General features: G+C 46.9%; 1 protein-coding gene across 1 annotated transcript in view; it reads left to right on the top strand.

Annotated features, from left to right (window-relative positions):
• Positions 1–19,187, top strand: part of GRIK3 (glutamate ionotropic receptor kainate type subunit 3) — a 120,858-nt gene that overhangs the window by 49,627 nt on the left and 52,044 nt on the right. The window contains exons 2-4 of the mRNA XM_069875340.1: positions 14,878–15,054; positions 16,177–16,434; positions 17,745–17,926. Coding sequence (XP_069731441.1) covers positions 14,878–15,054; positions 16,177–16,434; positions 17,745–17,926 — 617 coding nt within the window. The remainder of the gene's footprint in view (positions 1–14,877; positions 15,055–16,176; positions 16,435–17,744; positions 17,927–19,187) is intronic.

Raw genomic sequence — 19,187 nt, 5'->3', positions numbered from 1 at the left:
ATTGCAGAGCACCCACTGTGGTTCGGGGTTGTCCATCAACCGAAACCAGATTTTTCTGACTGTTCCCAGGAGCCTGATTTATCCTGCAAGGTCTCTGGTTGCAGACAGGGTACCCAGAACTGAACCGGGACTTGGTGTTGAACTCCTTGCTGATTTTGAGCAAAGTATCATCTTCCTGGGCCTTATCCTACTATCTGCAAGTTTAGAAAATCACGTCTTTTTTCCCTCTTGCCTTCTAGCTGCTGTCTGGTTTTTCTCTTTACACTATAAAGCTCTAGTATTCTCTTTATACTACAAAGCCACATGAAATACTAAGCAGTAGGGTTATTCCAACTCATTGTCTGGTGAGATGTGACCCAGGTCAGGCCTTGAAGTATTTCCATAAACAGTATTTAAGAAGTAAAATATTTCACACTGCATTTCTTGTAAGTGGTTGCCCGAGAGGGACCTGAGCAAAGCCTGGAGAGCTACCCTGCTCGCAGCTCAGGAGAGGGCAAGGTCATCTCCACGGCTGGGAACATCCTCAGAGCTGCCCCTCTCCTGCTCCAAAGTGGAAGGCTCTGCTGGGGCACCAAAGAGGGGGACAAGGACTGCACCCACCCAGGTATAGGGGGAAAGAAAAGGAAGAGCACACCAGCATGAAGAAGCCTTATACTTCACTTTATGTTTTAATTTCAGATCTTTTCTGCATTGTTTCACTATCTCGGCAAGGTCCACAGCACGACCAGAAAATACCCTATGGATTTCCAATGCTAACTCATGTATCTTCATTATTACAGCCCCAAGATGTTACTAGTTGGTTTTAATTAAGGGAATCCCATGAAATGCATGGGCTGTACACACTATCCTCACCGGAGCAGCCGAGTTACAATACCAGCTTTAAAAGAACACAGCACAGAGCAGGATGCGTGCAATGCTGAGATCCCAGGTGCTCCAGTTCAAGCACCTTGCTGGGCATCAGCCTGGCTTCTAAAGTGCCCCTGGTGCTTACAGCATGGCAGAGGGCACATTCCCAAGCAACATATAATTTCTAGAGCTGGATCAGCACCCCGAGGTCCCCCAGCCACCCCTGGGACATTACTGGGTCCAAGGCAGGAGCTTGGTGCTGGATTCTGCACTGGGCACGTGCCCGTGACCCAGCACATCAGCTCATCAGATTCATGTGCCGCTACCCAGCAGAGTCCCACTTACTGCTGGGCTAGAAGATGCTAGAAACATCTTTTCCAAATAGCCTTTAAATATATTACACGCATCAAGAGGAAAGCAATGCATAAACCAGATACTCAGCACAATAGTAGGGTATACGACCACGGCATTCTCTCCCAATTTGTTTTCAGATGGGCTGTTCTACTTATTAATCTTGATTTTCCTCACTTCGGTCTTTGAGACTGAAGGTATTACTTGAGTTGTGCACCAGTCACCTGTAACTTAGAGGCCAAGTCACGGGCACTGTCTGGTTTTCATCCCTAGAGGTGTTCAAGGCCAGGTTGGATGGAGCTCGGAGCAACCTGATCCAATGAGAGGTGTCCCTGCCCATGGCAGGTGGCTCAAACTGGATGGGCTTTAAGATCCCTTCCAACCAAAACCATTCTATTATTCCATGATCTACAGCCCAGGGAGAGCAGTAGCGACCACCCTGCTGCTGCTACAGGAAAAGATAAACTCTGGAGCTATCTGGAGCTAAGCGCAACAAACATACCTTTGACCCACAGGTCTGCTTAATGCTCTGGTCACCTCTCCAGCTCCTCAGCCTCTCCCAGCACTCTGGAAACAGCCCCAGCTGCCCCACAGATGCAGAAATTCCCACCTCAAGGCCAAGGCACTTAAAAGGAACCAATGACCCAGCCCCAGTCTGCAGGCAGGTGCTGCTTTTCATTGCCTACTTAAGTGTTTATAAAAGATGTTTTCCTTCAATTAGTAGATATTAAATTATCCCGTTAACCCTTGCAGAGACCCAACCCCACCCTCCACCTTCCCTGCAGCAGTTGGTGCTAACGAGGCATGTGTTATTAGTCATGGTTATGATTGGGTGAAGTATCTCGTTAATTAGCTCTGCTTGAATCAATAGGAGCCACTGAACGCATAACCTGGGTAATTCCAAACACTGTAGTTGAGGAAACGGTGTCTTTAGTATTAAATAAACAGTGATCGCTGTGATAAATCATGGAATTCACACAAAATCAAAGCTTTGGGGTTTGGTGGGGACAATGAAGTTGTTAGGGCACTGCTGAGCAGACAAAGTGGTACCGTTACATCCATTGTCACTTATGACAATAGTGTGAAGCACTGCACAATGACTAACATGCATTTTTAATTGGATTTGAATCTATTAATAAAGTTTCCTATTCCACCTCCTCTGTAATTGGAATGGACTTCAAATTCCTCCCTTTCTGAGCTACCAAACTAATAATTTACCCACTTGAATTTGTGATTCACTTTGTTTAGTCATAATAATAATGAATATTCAGCTTCATTAGCACATTATTTGGTTTGATTCATACTGAAACACATCCGCTCTATCAATGTGACCATTGGATTGCTGCCACATCTACACACTTTTTGAACTCCTCCAGGGATGGAGACTCCACCACAGCCCTGGGCAGCCTCTGCCAGTGCTTCACCACCTTTTCAGTAAAGAATATTTTTCTAATATCCTATCTAAACCTCCCCTGACACAACCTGAGGCCATTTCCTCTCATCCTAAGAGAAGACACGAGCACCCACCTCGTTCCAGTCTTCTTTCAGGCAGCTGTAGAGAGCAATGAAGCTTCCCCTCAGCCTTCTCTTCTCCAGGCTCCTGTTCTCTCGGATGCTCCCAGAACCCCTGGGCTCCAGACCCTTCCCTAGCTCCATTCCTCTTCTCTGGATGTGCTCATAGTTGACTAAACCATCCTGGACAGGCTCAAACATCTCCCCATCCCTGGAGGGGTTCAAGACCAGGTTGGATGGGGCTTTGAGCAACCTGATCCAGAGGGAGGCGTCCCTGCCCATGGCAGGGGTGGAACCGGGTGGGCTTTGAGGTCCCTTCCAACCCAAACCATCCTATGATTCAATGAAGCGTGGTGGGGCGCAGGCAGGGTACCCACCACCGTGACCGGGGACCCTGTTCCGCAGCTCCAGCCAAAGGCACCGATCCCAGCTCCTCTCAAGCTGCTCTTTCATGTACATGGTTTTCTTTCATGAGATGGAAAAGACTTCTAATAGGCGATTTTGATCATTTAGGGAAATTTAAAACCCCTTTGTGGCTGTGCTGCCAGGCAGTCCCAGCGCATCCCTTTGCATCCCCTGCGCTGCGTGTAGCTGTTTGTAAATTGAGAGTACAGATGACAGGAAAACAATGAAAGCATTTTTCAGCGCAGACCCTTTTGTCACTCCCTTTCTTGCTTTCATTCCCCGGAATAAAGCGCTGCTTTTAAGTCATCACATCTTTCAGCTGTAATTACCCTGGACATGGAGAATTGACAATTAAGAAATGGGAAAATAAACAAATAAAGGGAGAATAACCATTCATAAAAAAAATCGGTGAGCACCGCAAGTTTAGAAAACACCTGCCCTAGGCAGATATTTTCCACTGTAAAAGATGATTGTCAAGGTAGATTGTGAAGGAGTTGCTGAATATTTTTAAGCTTTCTTTCCTCGCTAAACATCAGATTGTGCAGATACAGTGGCCACCCTGTCCCGGGATGCTCTGGCTCCAGGGCTGCTCTGTCACCAGGGTTTGTCCCTGCAGGGTCCTCCTTCCCACTCGGTCAATCCTGAGCAACCACAGGTAGGGAAAACCCCATTTCACCAAACCAGCTCTCTGAGCAGCACCTGGGACAGCCTGGGGAATGCAGGTCCTGGGTGGGACACATCCCAACGTGGTCCCCAAACCCTGCTTGGAGCAACCCCCGTGCTCCCCGCTACTGCCCATGGTGATCACACACAACAAGCATCACACTGTGGCAATGTCTAGGTTTTCTCTCTGCTTAAATACATCAAAACAAGAAGATAAAAGGCTAAAATAGGTGTCCAAATCCCCCAATTCCATCACCGGATGCCCCTGAGCACCAGCAGCCCACGGCGGTTTAATCACTGGGAGCCTTGCACCACGCACCCCTTGAAACCTATTAAAATCTATTACAGACCTTTGATCTCCTCCTACAGAAAGATTTTTCTGTTGAGCAGAGATTAAGCAGAAACCATTTGAACTCTGTAGGTTGGGGGTTTTTTTTTACCTTTTTCTTTGCTTTCTTCTAAAAAGACGAGGAAGACGCTAACAGCAAAGACCCTGGGAGGGGTTTGGGCTCTTCAGCTCCTGAATGGAATCCATTTCATCAATCAAACCCAGCGTCTTTCAGGAGCAACTTCTCAGCATGTGGCATAAAAATCTTGTAAAACTTGACTGTTAAATATTTAGGGCAGATGACAAACAATATGTCATAATATTTGCAGAATTGCATTTGCTATTCAACGCATCATCTTACTTAAAGCCCTGATTTTTGGAAGCATCAACATAAGAATGAGAAACAATCAGTTGACTGCTGGTATTTGGTTACAGTGTAAATGAAGTGTAAGATTTGATTTAGAATTCCTAAGTCTAATATTATATGCTACATGCCAGGTGGGTATTAACATTTATTAGCTAGGGCTTAGCAATGAATATTTAAAAAGTTAATTAACATGCAAACCCTGTAATTTTAATTGGGATGAAATTTTATGTGAGGCTTCATTTCATTGCAGGACACCTATTTCATATTTATACCAGGTATATTTCTATTCTGAGGTAAAAATGGAGCTCGTAAGAGGCAGGGAAGGAAAATGGATGGGGAACTTTGAATGAGGGGAAGGGTTTTCAGATGAAAGAGGGGAGATTGAGATGAGATCTTAGGGGAAAATACTTTCCTGTGGGAGTGGAAGAGGGTCCAAAACTGGAGAGCGTGTGCAGGGAGACACAGAGCCAGCACTGAGCTCCGCAGCACTTAATAAAGACAAAACTGAAGTAGGACATCATCCTGCAGGTTTTGTTATGAGCCTGGTCGATCACAGGCCTGAGCCGGGATTTATTTCAGTCTTGTTCTTTTTCTTGTTCCTCTGCTTCATCTCTCTCTCGAGCTGTGTGCCAGATGGACATCTCACCTCGTGCTGGATTAACCGCAGGCCAATAAAACACAACAGAAAAATGTACTTAGAGCTGTGTTGCCTAAACCTGGTATTATAGCTCCTTCATAATTTGAAGCTTTTGAACACTTTTTTTCTCCCGTATATTTTAAAATGTGCTTATAGCCCGAAGCATAAAAATGACATCGGAGCATGTCTGATTTATTTGGTCATCGGTGATTTTCAGGGCATGTTTGTGGAGTCTGCAGGGTCTCAGTAAAGCTGTGGGGAGGGAGCTGCTCGTTGCTCAGAGGAGGAGAAAGCCCAGGCGGCCTCGGATGAGCTGAGAGTTTTTTTCCAAAATTAATGATTCTAAAATCTGCCTTTTTCAGAGAAATAAGTGTGCTTAAAGTAAAACTGCGGCTCCAGTGGAAGCCCTTCCCAACCATCCTTGGGGGAAACGCTCCTGGTAGCTCTGCCCGTTGGGGTTTCCTCAGGCTGGGCAGCTCCCAGCTGGAGCTGGAACCCACTGGTCACTTGTGGAGGTTGCTGTGATGCTTTGAGCTGTATATCAGGTAAATTAAGTTTCTTGGCATTTTCATTGCCCTTCTATCGATGGGAATCTATTCCTAGGAGATTATGATGCTGTTTTGTTTTTTAATTAATCGAACCTGCTTAAAAAAATAAAAATGCCCATTTCATTTTAATCATGTATTATGCAAATTGAAAATGTAAATATCATGAAGAAATCTGTTGCTAACTTAATTTATTTCTGCTGTAGCACTGCTGAAGGCCTTTGATCTCAGATTAGCGCTTTGATCTGCTCCCTTGGTCAGGGTTAGGCACTGCTGCTGCGATAAATGCTCTTTCTCAGATGTAAAACATGCAACACGAGAACAGCTTGTTCAAAGAAGTGGCAGAGGAACCATTGCCAATTAGGCCAAGCGAGCAGGAGCTGCAAATGAGGAGAAGTTTTTTTCTAGAAGCAACAACCCACAGAATCAAGGAAAAGACCTTTGAGATCGTTGAGTCCAACTGTACCTGTCCACTATTAAACCAGATCCCTGAGCATTTCATCTACCCTGCTTTTAAATCCCTCCGGGGATGGGGACTTCACCACCTCTCTGGGTGACCTCTACCAGTGCCCCAGAACTTTTGGTGAAGAAATCTTTCCTAATGTCCAATCTAAACATCTCCTGGTGCAACTTGAGGCCATCTCCTCTCATCCTATCGCCTGTCACTTCGGAGAAGAGACCAACACATACGTCATCACAATCTCCCTTCAGGTAGTTGTAAAGAGCGATGAGGTCTACTCTCAGCCACCTTTTCTTCAGGCTCAACAAGCCCAGGTCCCTCATCCGTCTCTCATAAGGCTTGTTCTCCAGCCCCTTCCTCAGCTTTGTTGTCCTTCTCAACATGCGCTTGTCCGTGACCCATGGGATGAGCTGTTCTTGCACCAGGACCATGGACCCAACAGGTGTTTACTTTTAGAATCCTTTCTAGACCATCTCTATCTGCATCCCAAGCCACCACATCCCACTAATTTCTCACTTAGTGCTGATACACGCTTTTTAGCTACAGTGGGTTTAATCAGTTAATTTAACCAGAAACATTAATAATGTATTTCTTTGCTACTTGACTGCTCATCTGTTCAACAGCTCATACATAGGAGAAGGATATCAACTCTGTGACATGGAGTACCTAATAGAGTGCAAATGAAACAGGATTTTGCATATTCAATATCAAAATGAGAAGAAAAAAAAGGAAGACGTCTCTTGGGAATAGATCTGTCCTGGCAGACAGGAAAATCCCTCCGTATGGGACACAAACAGTTTGCGTATCTGATTTTCTGCTTGAATTCATTTCCTTGGCATTACTCAGCAACTACCTGGCCTTTCATTATGCCGCAAAATGTGGTGGAATCTGAGGTCCTGGGAGTGTTATTTTGGTTTTCCAGCTTCTCTGCTGGCCGCTGTGGTGCCCCAGGGACCCACCCAGGGATGTGAGTGGTGCTGGGGGAGCCAGGCTATGGGCAGGTGGTGGAGAAGAAGACCGTCCCCCTCTAGAAGTCAGCTCCGTGCTGCAGTCTCAGGGTGTGGGCAGAGGCTGGAGTGAGGGGCAGAAATCTGTATTTTGATTAAGCATTGGAAGAGGTTGCCCAGGGCAGCGGTGGAGTCTCTTTCCGTGGAGGGGTTGAAAAAACATGTAGACATGGCACTTCAGGACATGGTTTAGTAGCAACAATGGGTTGGGTTGAGGATTGGACTGGATGAGTTTAGAGGTCTTTTCCAAGCTTAATGATTCCATGATTTTCAATCTGCTTTGATCGTTCGGGGGCGGGAAAGGGGAGGTCTCAGCCACTTCAGGGACTGATGGTTCCCCTGTACATCTCTCTTCTCTGACCTCGCAGCAGGCTCTCTCCTCTACCCCATGTCTTGTCTCTTCTGAAGGTCATTAGGGAGCAAATCCAGCAGTATCAGCCCAGACCCTCTGGAAGCCCGAGGCAGGTTATCTGAGCGGCCAGACAGAGCTTGGAGGGGCTGCACCACAGCCCCACGTGCCTCTGTCTCACTATAGGATATCACAGGCACGGGGGAAGCTTCCAACTGGGCAAGCACCTCATGGGCTTTGTTGGTCCATGAAGGCAGACTGAACCCTGGGGCCCTTGGAAAATACATCTGGAAATACCCTGGGCCCTGAAAGCCATAGAAACTGCTGGGAGAGAAATTCTCATCTGCTTGACCTGATTCCTTTTTAATTCTTACAAAAGAGAAGTGTAATGAATACAGGCAGCGTGTGAGTGTAAGCAATCCAGACACTGCGACTCGGAGGTTAATCCTCCTCCTGCGTTTAGAATCAGATCCTCCTCTTGGGTTTTTAGCAATTAGCATCCAGAGAGAGAAAAATTTCCATGGGCAGGGGACAGCTTGGGCCTGTGAGCAGCAGCAGATTCCTGCACCGGGACTGCCTTGCGTGGTGCATGTTTATGAAGCCTGAAATTGCTTTGGATACGTGGCTGTGCTGCATCACATTAAGCAGTGCCACCCTGAAGTGACAAGGCTGATGCATGATCAGTAGCAGTTTAAGGGGACAGGAACTCAGGTCTTGCTGCGCTGTTGTGCTGTCAAAATCAGAAACTCGTTGACAGACATAAGAAATAATTTCCAGTTCCTTCCCAGAAGGTTTGTTTCAATTAGTTGGCAAGTTCTGTTTGCTGTCTTTGCACTGAGCTGATCTGTGGTTGTGCCGCGGGGTTTACAGCCCTGGCTGCCGCAGTGTGAGAAGGATAATCTGATGGGAACCTGGGGAGGACCACGACAGAGGCTCCACTGCTCTAGTTGCCTCTCTGCAACCTGATTGAGTTAAAGATGTCCCTGCTCCTACAGGAGGGTTGGACTAAATGACCTGTTAAGGTCCCTTCCAACCCAAAGCATCCCACAATTCTGTGATCTCCAGGGAGTTCCTGGGCAGGAAAAAGGGCTTTTGACTGAGCAGATGTTGAAAAGCAGGAGCCCCCAACATCTTCTCAGTGCTGCCTTCCTCTCTCATCGATGTATAGGATGGGTTTGTTTCTTTTTGGAGGACACCAGCTGGTATCGACATCAGCCACGGGGAGTCCACTCAACGCCGGCTGAAGGAGGGACCAACTCCACCTTCAGCTGCATTTAGCTTTGGAGCATTTTATAGTAGCAGCTCCTTGGGGGAAGTGGAAGGAGTGATTTCTTGTGAACAAATCTATCATTGATTTTCCTTTTGGGGTTGGTTTTTTTTTTTTTTGGCGATATTTATTGCCTTCTGGATTTTGCTGCTTTCCCTGCATTGATATGATTCCATCTGAAACTGTAACAGTTCCATGCCAATGGTCAACCTCTGGGAGTCTTAGCTCCACTCCCAGAACACAGCCTCATGCTCCTCAGAGCTTTCTTTTCCTTCCCACCAGTGCTATCTCATTTCTTTTTATTACTATAACCACCTGCCTTAGAGGGACCTGGACCATGACAGTGAAATTCTCTCTGCCAGACTGGTCAGATGGGAAGAAGCATCAGTGCTCAAAGCCTTCCTGGTGGAGGAAGGGCTCTCCTCCCATCCTCCTGCCTCAGGGACCCACCAAGCAGCATCCTGGAGGAGCAGGCACTGAGTGATGTCTGTTCACTAATATTGTCCCCAAAACAGAGCCCATCAGAAGAGGACAAATTGTCATGCCACAGCCAGCCCTGTTGTCCTACAAGAAAGATGTTTTCTGACCTCAGAGAAAAAAAAAAACAACTCATAAACCATAGATTTTGGGGCAGGAGAGGGCTGTGAGATGAAGGTAGGAGCTCTCGCGTCCCCGGAGGAGCTCGGGCTGCCTCCATCCTCAGTCACAGCTATTTCAAAACAAGTATTTCTGCCAGGGTGTCACACGGCAAGTGACTGTCAGAAAGCTGTCTAAATGTGTTAACAACACTGTCAGCGGGGGAGAGAAAAGTGTTATCAGAAAGAGTTGTTCTTCAAAGCTAACTCAGTGATTTTATAAGGAGTAAAAGATGAGAGATCACACCACACTGCGGGCTGGTGGAATTCTCTTCCCGAGAATGAAGCTGTTTGTTTTGTTAAAAAGGGGAAGAGGGGAGAAAGTGAAAACCTAAAATACTTCGACTTTCTTGACTTAGCTTTTGACGAAGCTAAAAATAACTCTGATTATGTTCAGCTTGCTGAGCCACAGCTCGGGATAAGCTGGAGTGCTGGAAAAGGATTCCCATCCCATTGACCAGACTCTATTCTGGCTCCTTCCTGGGGCTATTCCAAAGGTCTTCCAGCATCATCCCCCTCTACTTCTCTTTCATGAGACCCCACCTGGAGTCCTGTGTCCAGTTCTGGAATCTCCAGCATAAGAAGGATATGGAACTGTTAGAATGGGTCCAGAGGAGGCCACAGAGATGATCCAAGGGCTGGAGCACCTCCCTTACAAGGACAGGCTGGGAGAGTTGGGGTTGTTCAGCCTGGAGAAGAGAAGGCTCCAGGGAGACCTTAGAGCAGCTTCCAGTACTGAATGGCTTTAAATTTGAACCTGATGCGGTGGGAGGTGTCCCTGCCCATGGCAGGGGGCTCGGAACCAGATGGGCTCTAAGGTCTCTTCCAACCCAAACCATTCTATAGTTCTGTGATGGGAGGAGGACAGGGTGCCTTATCCAGATGCAGACAGATTCAGAGCTGTTCTGACTGACATCAGTGGGATTTTCGGTGTTTCTTCTTGGGTTTTGCCCTGAACAGAGGCTCATTTTCTGCTACTCGGAGTGAACTCCCCTGTGTTTTGCTGCTAAACCTCTCTTCCAGCGCACGCAGTCCCAGCTCCTTCCCATGGCCCAGCCCTACGATGTCTCTCCTGGTCTCATTCTAAAGGACAGTTTCAGACATCTGTCTTGGATTCTCATTTTGATATTTTAAACCTCTCCACCTCAGCAGTAACATTAGTGGTCATCAACTAGAGTAATAGACAATAATAAGACATGAAGTTGATTCTAATTAGTGTGTTTTCCCATATGCTGATTGACGTTCTCTGGAGAGCAATTAGACTGCTTTAAAGGTAAAAGACAACCGGATAATTATTGAACATGCCTGGTGACTGGTATTTAAAATCCAAGAAGTCAGACGTAACGGAAAACTCCATCAAAAGTGATGTAGAAGTACGTGATAGTGGTCGATAGCATTTGCTCCTTTCCCACCTGAGAAGATATGGACAGTTTATGCATCAGGCGCTGGATCACAAGTCTTATTGAGGAGCAGCTGAGGGAACTGGAATTGTTTAGCCTGGAGATAAGAAGGCTGGGGGGACACCTCATTTCTCTCTGCAGCTCTTGAAAGGAGGTTGCAGTGATGCAGACGTTGGTCTCATCTCCCAAGTAACAAGCGACAGGATGAGAGGAAACAGCTTCAAGTTGCACCAGGGCAGGTTTAGATGGGATATTAGGAAAAATTTCTCCACCAAAAGGGTTCTCAGGCACTGGCAGAGGCTGCCCAGGGCAGTAGTGGAGTCCCCATCCCTGGAGGGGTTTAAACGCTGGGCAGACGAGGTTCTCAGGGATGGTTTAGTAGTGGACAGGTATGGTTGGACTCAATGGTCTCACAGATCTTTTCCAGCCAAGTGGTTCTATTATTCTAGGATCTCCTACAGACCTGGATCCCATTGCACTAAAGGCTGTACAGACGTGGCATAAAAAGAAGGCTTTTCAGGTTAAAACATATTTGCTAAGAAACTCAACATGAAGCTGATAAACCCCAGTGTGCACTGAACGGTGCAATGAGTGGTGTTGCAGCAGGCAGGGTCTGGGCTGTATTGACCAGTCAAAGAAACAGCGTGAAACAGGCTCCTCCTGGACAAATTTGGCTGCAAATACTTTCATGAACTTCAGGAGGATGTTACAAAGTGTGACAGACCTCAGCACGTCCATCTTTTATCTGTCTGCAACGCTACAGGAGGTAAAGAAAGAAGGAAGGAGGTCCAGAGTGAGGCAATACTGGGAAAAGGGCGTTACACCAAGGGCAGGGAGCAGCATCCGCTCATCTCCAGAACATCTGAAATAACTTCAAAAACAGGTCAGAGGCAGAAACAGTTTAGAGAGAGACAATAATGTTAAAGAGCCTTTCATTTTACTCTCTCAGATGGAAAGTCTTTATAGGTGGCATATAAAAGTGGAAACTGTTTTGTCATTGACTTTTTACAGCCCATTGACTTCCTATATTTTTATAAGAGGAAAATCACGGCGAGGTTAGTGCCACCAGACCCACAGGAGATGACTCTCCCTGGGAAGCACGGGGAGAGCTGACCAAGTTTGTTTGCCAAACACTTTGCAGCAGGTTGCCCAGCTTTGTGTTGCTTCATCTTTCCCATGGAAAGCTGCAGGGGACTCAGGAGGTCCCCCCCACCCAGTGCTCAGCCAGCTCATGTGACATCCCTCAGTCTCTCCATACTACAAGCTGATAGTCTCCATTTTGCTCAAATGGAAAAGCTGCACCAATTATTTTCATAATTAGGTGGCTTTTCAAATTAATGCCAGTTATGCTCTGTAATCATGATGAAGATTATGCATTAATCAACTGTTTCAAGCCGGTTATTAGGCTCTTTAAATAATGATCGGAATGAACATCTCTGAAGGAGCAGCACATGAGCCAAAGGGATGGAAGCGTGTGATCCTGGGAGCAGGGGAGGCTGCTGAAGGGACGGGGCTGTGCTCAGCACGCCTGGTGCAGCATGAATCACCCATCAGGTAATCTCCTGTCTGTGGTGGCTGCTCTTCAACCCCCCAGCAACTGCAGCAGATCTCACACTGTCCCAATATAGTGCCCAGCAGCAGATCCAAATCCCCATTACTTATGCCTGTCTTGATTTTTCACTGCCTGGCGCTAAATTCAAAGTATTGGCTGTCAAAAAGCCTGTTACATCCAGTTGGATGTCTGGAATGATGATTTCTTTGGGATCAAACAACAATAATCTACACACCCAGTCCCTTCTATATTCTATCATAATAAGACATGCTACAAAGCAGCCCTGAAAGCTCTAGGAGAAAGCCTGAATGTCAGCTAGGTGATAATCAGTGTAACACGAACCCAGTTATCACTGCAGGATGATGCTAGAAAACAAAAATCCTTTGCTAAAATGGCCTGGACAGTAAAGCTTTGAAAAGAAATACAGGGATGAATCTCACACTCACATCAGTTTTGTCTTGATTTTTCTATTGTGTATTTGGATCCTTGCTCTATGAAACTCAGATTGAGGTACAAGCACATGCAAACTTTGATAAGGATGAATAGTTTTCCTTGCACCAGTCAATAACCAAATGTGTTGTCATGATCCAACGAGAATGAGGCACTCAAACATCTTTGCTACACTCCTGCCTACACCACTCGACACTCTAGATTGCAAACATGGTCATAAGATCACATGGGACTGAAATGAGTCTCCAGATTGAGCATTCAGCCTCTTTTTACTTTATTCTTCCCCCTATTACCCAAACTGGTACTGTGATCAGTCAAATTTTTGTCTAGCATAGACACAGTGAACAGCTCAGAGCTTTTTGAATGTTTAGGAGTGTAAGTTAGTTATATCACAGCTGGGGGTGCACAACGTCTGCAGGGGAAGAGGAGGGAAGTGACTTAGAATCATGGAATGGTTTGGGTTGGAAGGGACCTTCAAGAGCATTTCCAACCCCTCCTGCCACAGCCACGGGGAGCAGAAAAACCAGAGCCTTTCTGCACCTTTCTTTGCACCCTCACTGTGAGAGTCTCCCAGCGTCGATCCTGTGGCTCAGCCACTTGGTGGCTTTGGTTGTGTCCTTGTGGGGGGGTGCAGAGCTTGGCTCTCAATAGAGACATCAGCTTGGCTCTTCCCAAAGTGGCACTCTTGGCGTACACCAAATTGCCACAAAAACCGTAATGTGTTCTGGCTCCTGGTGGAAAACTCATGCAGTTGCTTGAAAACTAAGAGGGCTGAGTAGACATCTGTTGTCTATAACAAAACATTGTAGGTCTACCTTAAATTAAAGAAGATTTTCCTTCTGCTAATGAACCCAGAGACCATCTGGTACCAATTGCAGTTGCTTATCTTGCTCATCCATTAATTATTTTGGTTTACTTTTTAATAAGATAGAGCAGGGCTCGTGTGTCTTTCCGTGGTTGTGTAAGGGGCACAGGACGGTGCCTACATCTCGGAGACAAGGACATGCAATTACATAATTTACGCCTGCGCTGAGTCACTTCAATTAGAGCGGCTGTCAGCAGGGAACCGAGGACAAGGCTCACAGATCCAGAGCCAAGAAAGGCAGCGATACTGGGACATGAGCTTGTTGCCCTTGGGGAGGTGTAATGGCATTAACAACTTTTGAACACGGGGAAGTATGCATTCAAGATGTGCATTATTGAGCAGATAAGCTGCAGGGTAGGCAAATCCAGAAGTCTCTGCTGGTCTGAATTAAGAACTCGGATAACTAAGAGTGAGGAACGATAAAAGATGAGGAGGGTACTAAAAGTGGCACTAAAAATGGCAAGCAGCAGTGCTGCGCTGCGTGCCCCCTGCTTGAGGAGTTGGAGGTGGGTGGACAAGGTGGGGAGGAATCCTACGTGGCACAGAGGGAAGGGGAGTGCTAGCTTTGTGCTGCAGTCCCTCTACCGAGCACAAACCTGGAGCATCTCTGCAGCTGAGAAATACGCTTGCCCTCACTTCCCAGGGTCTGCTCCTAAAGTTTTATGGGAAGCCACTTATCTGTCTCATAAAAACCCTTCTCTCTCTTCTCCGAAGTAACAAGCAATAGGATGAGAGGAAATGGCCTCAAGTTGTGCCAGGGGAGGCTTAAACTGGATATTAGAAAAAAATTTCTTCACTGAAAGAGTGGTGAAGCACTGGAAGAGGCTGCCCAGGGCAGTGGTGGAGTCTCCATCCCTGGAGGGGTTCAAAAAACATGTAGATGTGGCATTTAGGGAGATGGTTTAGTAGGCACAGGGTGGGGTTGGGCTTACAGTTAGACTGGATGAGCTGAGAAGTCTTTTCCGACCTTAAGGATTCCAAGGTTCTATGATTCTAAATATTCCAAGCTCTAAATTTGTTCCCCATTTCCCTGCAAAGCCAGCATTCTGAACACAGACCAGCATGTAACAAGCCGCCAAATGTTTTAACACCTTTCTTCAGCCCAGGAAATGTCCTGGAGTGAGCATCGCTCAGCCTGCAAACATCACGGCTCTCTCCAAGAGTTTTCTCACCCTCGATATATAAGATTACGAATCAAATTTCATGTGGCTTAACGCTGGTTTTGCCTTGTCTTGCAGGAGGAATCTTTGAGTACGCAGATGGCCCCAATACCCAGGTGATGAGTGCTGAGGAACAAGCCTTCAGGTTTTCTGCCAACATTATTAACAGAAACAGAACTTTGCTGCCTAACACAACCCTAACCTACGACATCCAGAGGATACACTTCCACGACAGCTTTGAAGCGACTAAGAAAGGTAAAAGCGCAGCACACTTCTTAGCAGCTTTGTGGTCATTTAATCAGAAGAAAAAGCATGGTTTGGCTTGAGACCCAGCAGCTCATTTTGTCCTGATCTAGTCAGTGATCTAGAGGAGAGGTCCTCCAGGAGCTGACCTTCCAGAGGCACGTTAATGTAAGGGGAACAACTGTTCCTTTTTGCCTCTACAAACCTCACAAACCTCCTTTCAGTGGATGCTTCTAATCCTAAGCAAAGGTCTGTAGGCCATGCTTTTGTTTATTTTATTGTATCCCTGGCAATTTGAACATCCCTAGTGTAGAAATAGCACCACTGTCCCTTTCTAAGGTTGTTTTGTTGAGGTTTTCTCAGCTTTCTGCTTGGAAACCCTTTGAGCCAGGCTGCTGGGAGCATCTCAGCTGCACTGGGACAGGAGCAGAGCGCACAGGACCTGCACCACGCAGGTGAGAAGGTCTGGTGGGGACCTGTGAGCCTCAGCTGCTCCCTGCATTCCTGCCCCACTCCGCCTAGGAGCAGTTGCTTTCCTAAAACCTGTTAATGAAATGTAGCTGTCACAAAGCTCCGACTGACTGTGCTGTGTGTTGGCGTTCAGGTTGGAAGGACCTGCAGAGGCAGCTGAGAAATGATCTGATCCTCTTCCTGTGAAAAATGTGGTTTTCCCCACCCCTTAAAACTGCAGCCCTGAATGCAGTTAGCCTGGTTTAATATCTCAGTGAAAGCTTGAACAGAGCTATGAAAAGCATTAATTTGCAGGAAAAAAAATATATACATACTAAAATTAATAAAAAAACACATTTGTCAGGGCAATTCTGATCATCTCTGGGTGTTTCTTTCACAACTCTGGTGGCTCAGTCATTTCTAACAGCCATTATTCCCTCCTCTGGAAACATCCTTGTGCCTCTAACCATGGTCCAGACCTCCCCCCTGCTACGATTCCTTCTCTGCTTATCCTCACTGTCAAAATGACCTAATATCTGTGCTGCTCTTAGTATTTATCTGTCCATCCACTGTTCTGTGGTCCAGGTCAGCAAGGAGTTTGTGTCCCTGCTGCCCTGCCAGGTGGGATGAAGTGGTTGTCCCACCCCCCTCTGGTCTCATCCTTCCCTTCCCTTTCTTTTCCAGCCTGTGACCAGCTCGCTCTGGGGGTCGTAGCAATATTTGGACCTTCCCAAGGCTCCTGTACCAACGCCGTCCAGTCTATTTGCAATGCCCTGGAAGTGCCCCACATACAGCTTCGATGGAAGCATCACCCGTTAGATAACAAGGACAGTTTCTATGTCAACCTGTATCCCGACTATGCTTCCCTTAGCCATGCCATCCTGGACCTCGTGCAGTATTTGAAGTGGAGGTCAGCCACGGTGGTTTACGATGACAGTACAGGTAGGTAAAGGAGGGCCTTTAAAGAAGAGGTCTAAAGGTGGAATCAGGATAATTTACGTTGTAGGTTCTATTTAGGAACTCTTCTAATGAACCCTTTTAGAGCAAAATGCCACCCCATGCAGAGATCCGTGCATGGGGACCTACCGGTTCCCAAGCAGTCGGCGTTGTACAAAGCCCTGGGATCCTTTCTGAAGCATTTAATTCACAAAGTGGGTAACGCCCAGCACCACCCCAGCTGACAAAGGGTCTTGAGGAGGATTAATTGTGGTGGGATCTGGCTCGGCTCAGCTGTATTTGGCACCCCGGTGCCAACCTACACAAGCAAAGCCTTTGCTCTGGCGCTGCCATTGAAGTTGCAGCTAAAAACAGAAGCAGCTCTGGAAAGTTTTTTGTTTCCTGGCTAATTCTATAAAGCAGAGCTGACAAAGTTTATCCCATAAAGCAAGCTGTTGATGGTTAAACAAAGCAAAGCACTGCACAGCACAGCACTATAGATAAAAAAACCCAAAAAACAAAAGACGCATTGGGTAGCCTGTCCAACCCAATTCCACTGAACCAAATGGTTTCTTTAGGGGAGGGCTGATGAGAACACAGTTTGACGTTGCTGTTTTGCAAATGTGGGTCACAGTATGTTCCCTTCGTGGCTTATTCTAATGTATTTCTTCCACTATGCAGAGGGACGTGCTTTTTTCCTCCTTGCAATTGGCTTCTGCTGAATTTCTTCTTGCAACATTAGGTGCTGATAACATTCAGCTACATCCAGCATGGCTTTGTACCTTCTGCATAAAAAGGAAATCAGTTCTGAGGGTAGCAAGAAAGTTGCAAGTTGTGATTAAGTGACCGCTAAGGACTATTCATAAATCTAAGCGCACATTTGTTTTTTGCTCTTGCTATTGTGCAATCTGTTGTACAGCTGATTATCACAGTCTGCCCTTCCTCAAGGGCATATTTGCTTAGGGAAATATGTTGTGATCCCGGAGATATCAAAGTTTAGGACCAATCTGCTATTCTCCTCTTCCAACCTAGTGTAGCTTTCCCATAGATGGAAGTAGGGGCAGCAGGGAAACATCAGAAAAAGCCATTCTGCTGTAAAACAACTGCTCTGGAGATAGCTGGGGGTTTAATGACTGGCACATAACACGTTGGCTTTGACGCGCCTTTAGCAATGGCCATTTGAGAGAGGGAGGAAAGCCTTGATTGCATTCCATAGAATAATATAGATAGAAATAACTTGCTGTGATGCCCAGCCTGCAGGGCAGAGGCAAACTTTGCTGTAACACTGTGGGTTTGTCTTTGTGCGGTGCCCAAAGGCCTCATTCGACTGCAAGAGCTCATCATGGCCCCGTCAAGGTACAATATCCGACTGAAAATCCGCCAGCTCCCGCTGGACACCGATGATGCTCGCCCACTGCTGAAGGAGATGAAGCGGGGCAGGGAATTCCGCATCATCTTTGACTGCAGCCACCTGATGGCAGCTCAGATCCTCAAGCAGGTGAGTGAGTAAGGGGCAATGGGGGTGAAGCAGCAGTGGCCACCGAGGGACCCTTGTGTCTCAGAATCATAGAATAGTTTGAGTTGGAAGGGACCTTAAAGATCATCCAGTTCTAACCCTCCTGTCATGGGCAGGGACACCTCCCACTGGATCAGGGGCTCCAAGCCCCATCCAACCTGGCCTTGAACACCTCCAGGGATGGGGCAGCTACAACTTCCCTGGGCAACCTGCTCCAGGGCCTCCCCACTCTTATGGTGAAGAAATTCTTCCTTATGTTTAGTCTAAATCTGCCCCTCTCCAATTTATACCCATTGCCCCTCATCTATCATTCCAAGCCCTTGTAAACAATCCCTTCCCAGCTTTCTTGTAGCCCCTTCAGGTACCAGAAGGTGGTCACTCTAAGGTCTCTTCGGAGTCTTCTCTTCTCCAGGCTTAACTCTCTCATCCTGTCCTAGTATGGGAGGTGCTCCAGCCCTCAGATCATCTTTGTAGCCCTTCTAACAGCTCCATCTCCTTCTTATGTTGAGGATTCCAGAACTGGACACAATCCTCCAGCTGAGGTCTCAAAAGGGAAAAATAGAGGTGCAGAATCCCCTCCCTCGAGGTGCCTGTACAAGTTGCCTTAGAGCAGGGAGAGCCTTGCAGAAAGCAATGCAGCCCTGCAGCATTCCACAGTCCACAGCTCCACTAAAAGGTGCAAAATGTACATTTTCCAAGGATATTATTGGATTCCTACAGAAAATGTAGGTTTCCCTGAAGAAAATTGAAGTATCAAAAAGCCACTGTTGGTAAGAATGGACTAATGTTGTGGGAGGGGAGAGTGCTGAGCAGATGTGTGGAATACAGCACTGAGCCTGGGCTGCTGTCCCGCTTCCATCCACCCGCAGCGTCCAGAGCAGCTTCAGCCAGGGCATCAGGCAGGACTGGGCTCAGGGCTGCTCATTGAGCCCTGTAGAAGCTCTTCATGCTTGCCGATTTGAAAGATCTTTCCCTTCTGTGCTGCTTCATGCCCTCAGGTCTGTGACTATACGCCCATATGGGGCAGGGTATAAATGCTCCAGTTTGGGGAGTTGTTTTTGATCTGCAAATACGTCTGCATCTCACTTCAACCCCACCAGGGAGGGACAGCGTCCTCTGTGTGTGCAATTCTTGGACTTTAAGCCAGATGTCAGTGATTTTCCATTCATTTGACCACTCTCTTTTCTCCCCGAGTTCCTCCGCTGGCATTTTCCGCAGCCCAGGTTTGCTGCTCACCCCAGTT

Source organism: Phaenicophaeus curvirostris, chromosome 23 (assembly GCF_032191515.1).
Source record: "Phaenicophaeus curvirostris isolate KB17595 chromosome 23, BPBGC_Pcur_1.0, whole genome shotgun sequence".
Classification (NCBI taxonomy): domain Eukaryota; kingdom Metazoa; phylum Chordata; class Aves; order Cuculiformes; family Cuculidae; genus Phaenicophaeus; species Phaenicophaeus curvirostris.
The sequence above is the reverse complement of the archived record's forward strand: the minus strand, read 5'-3'. Positions and strand labels throughout refer to the sequence as shown.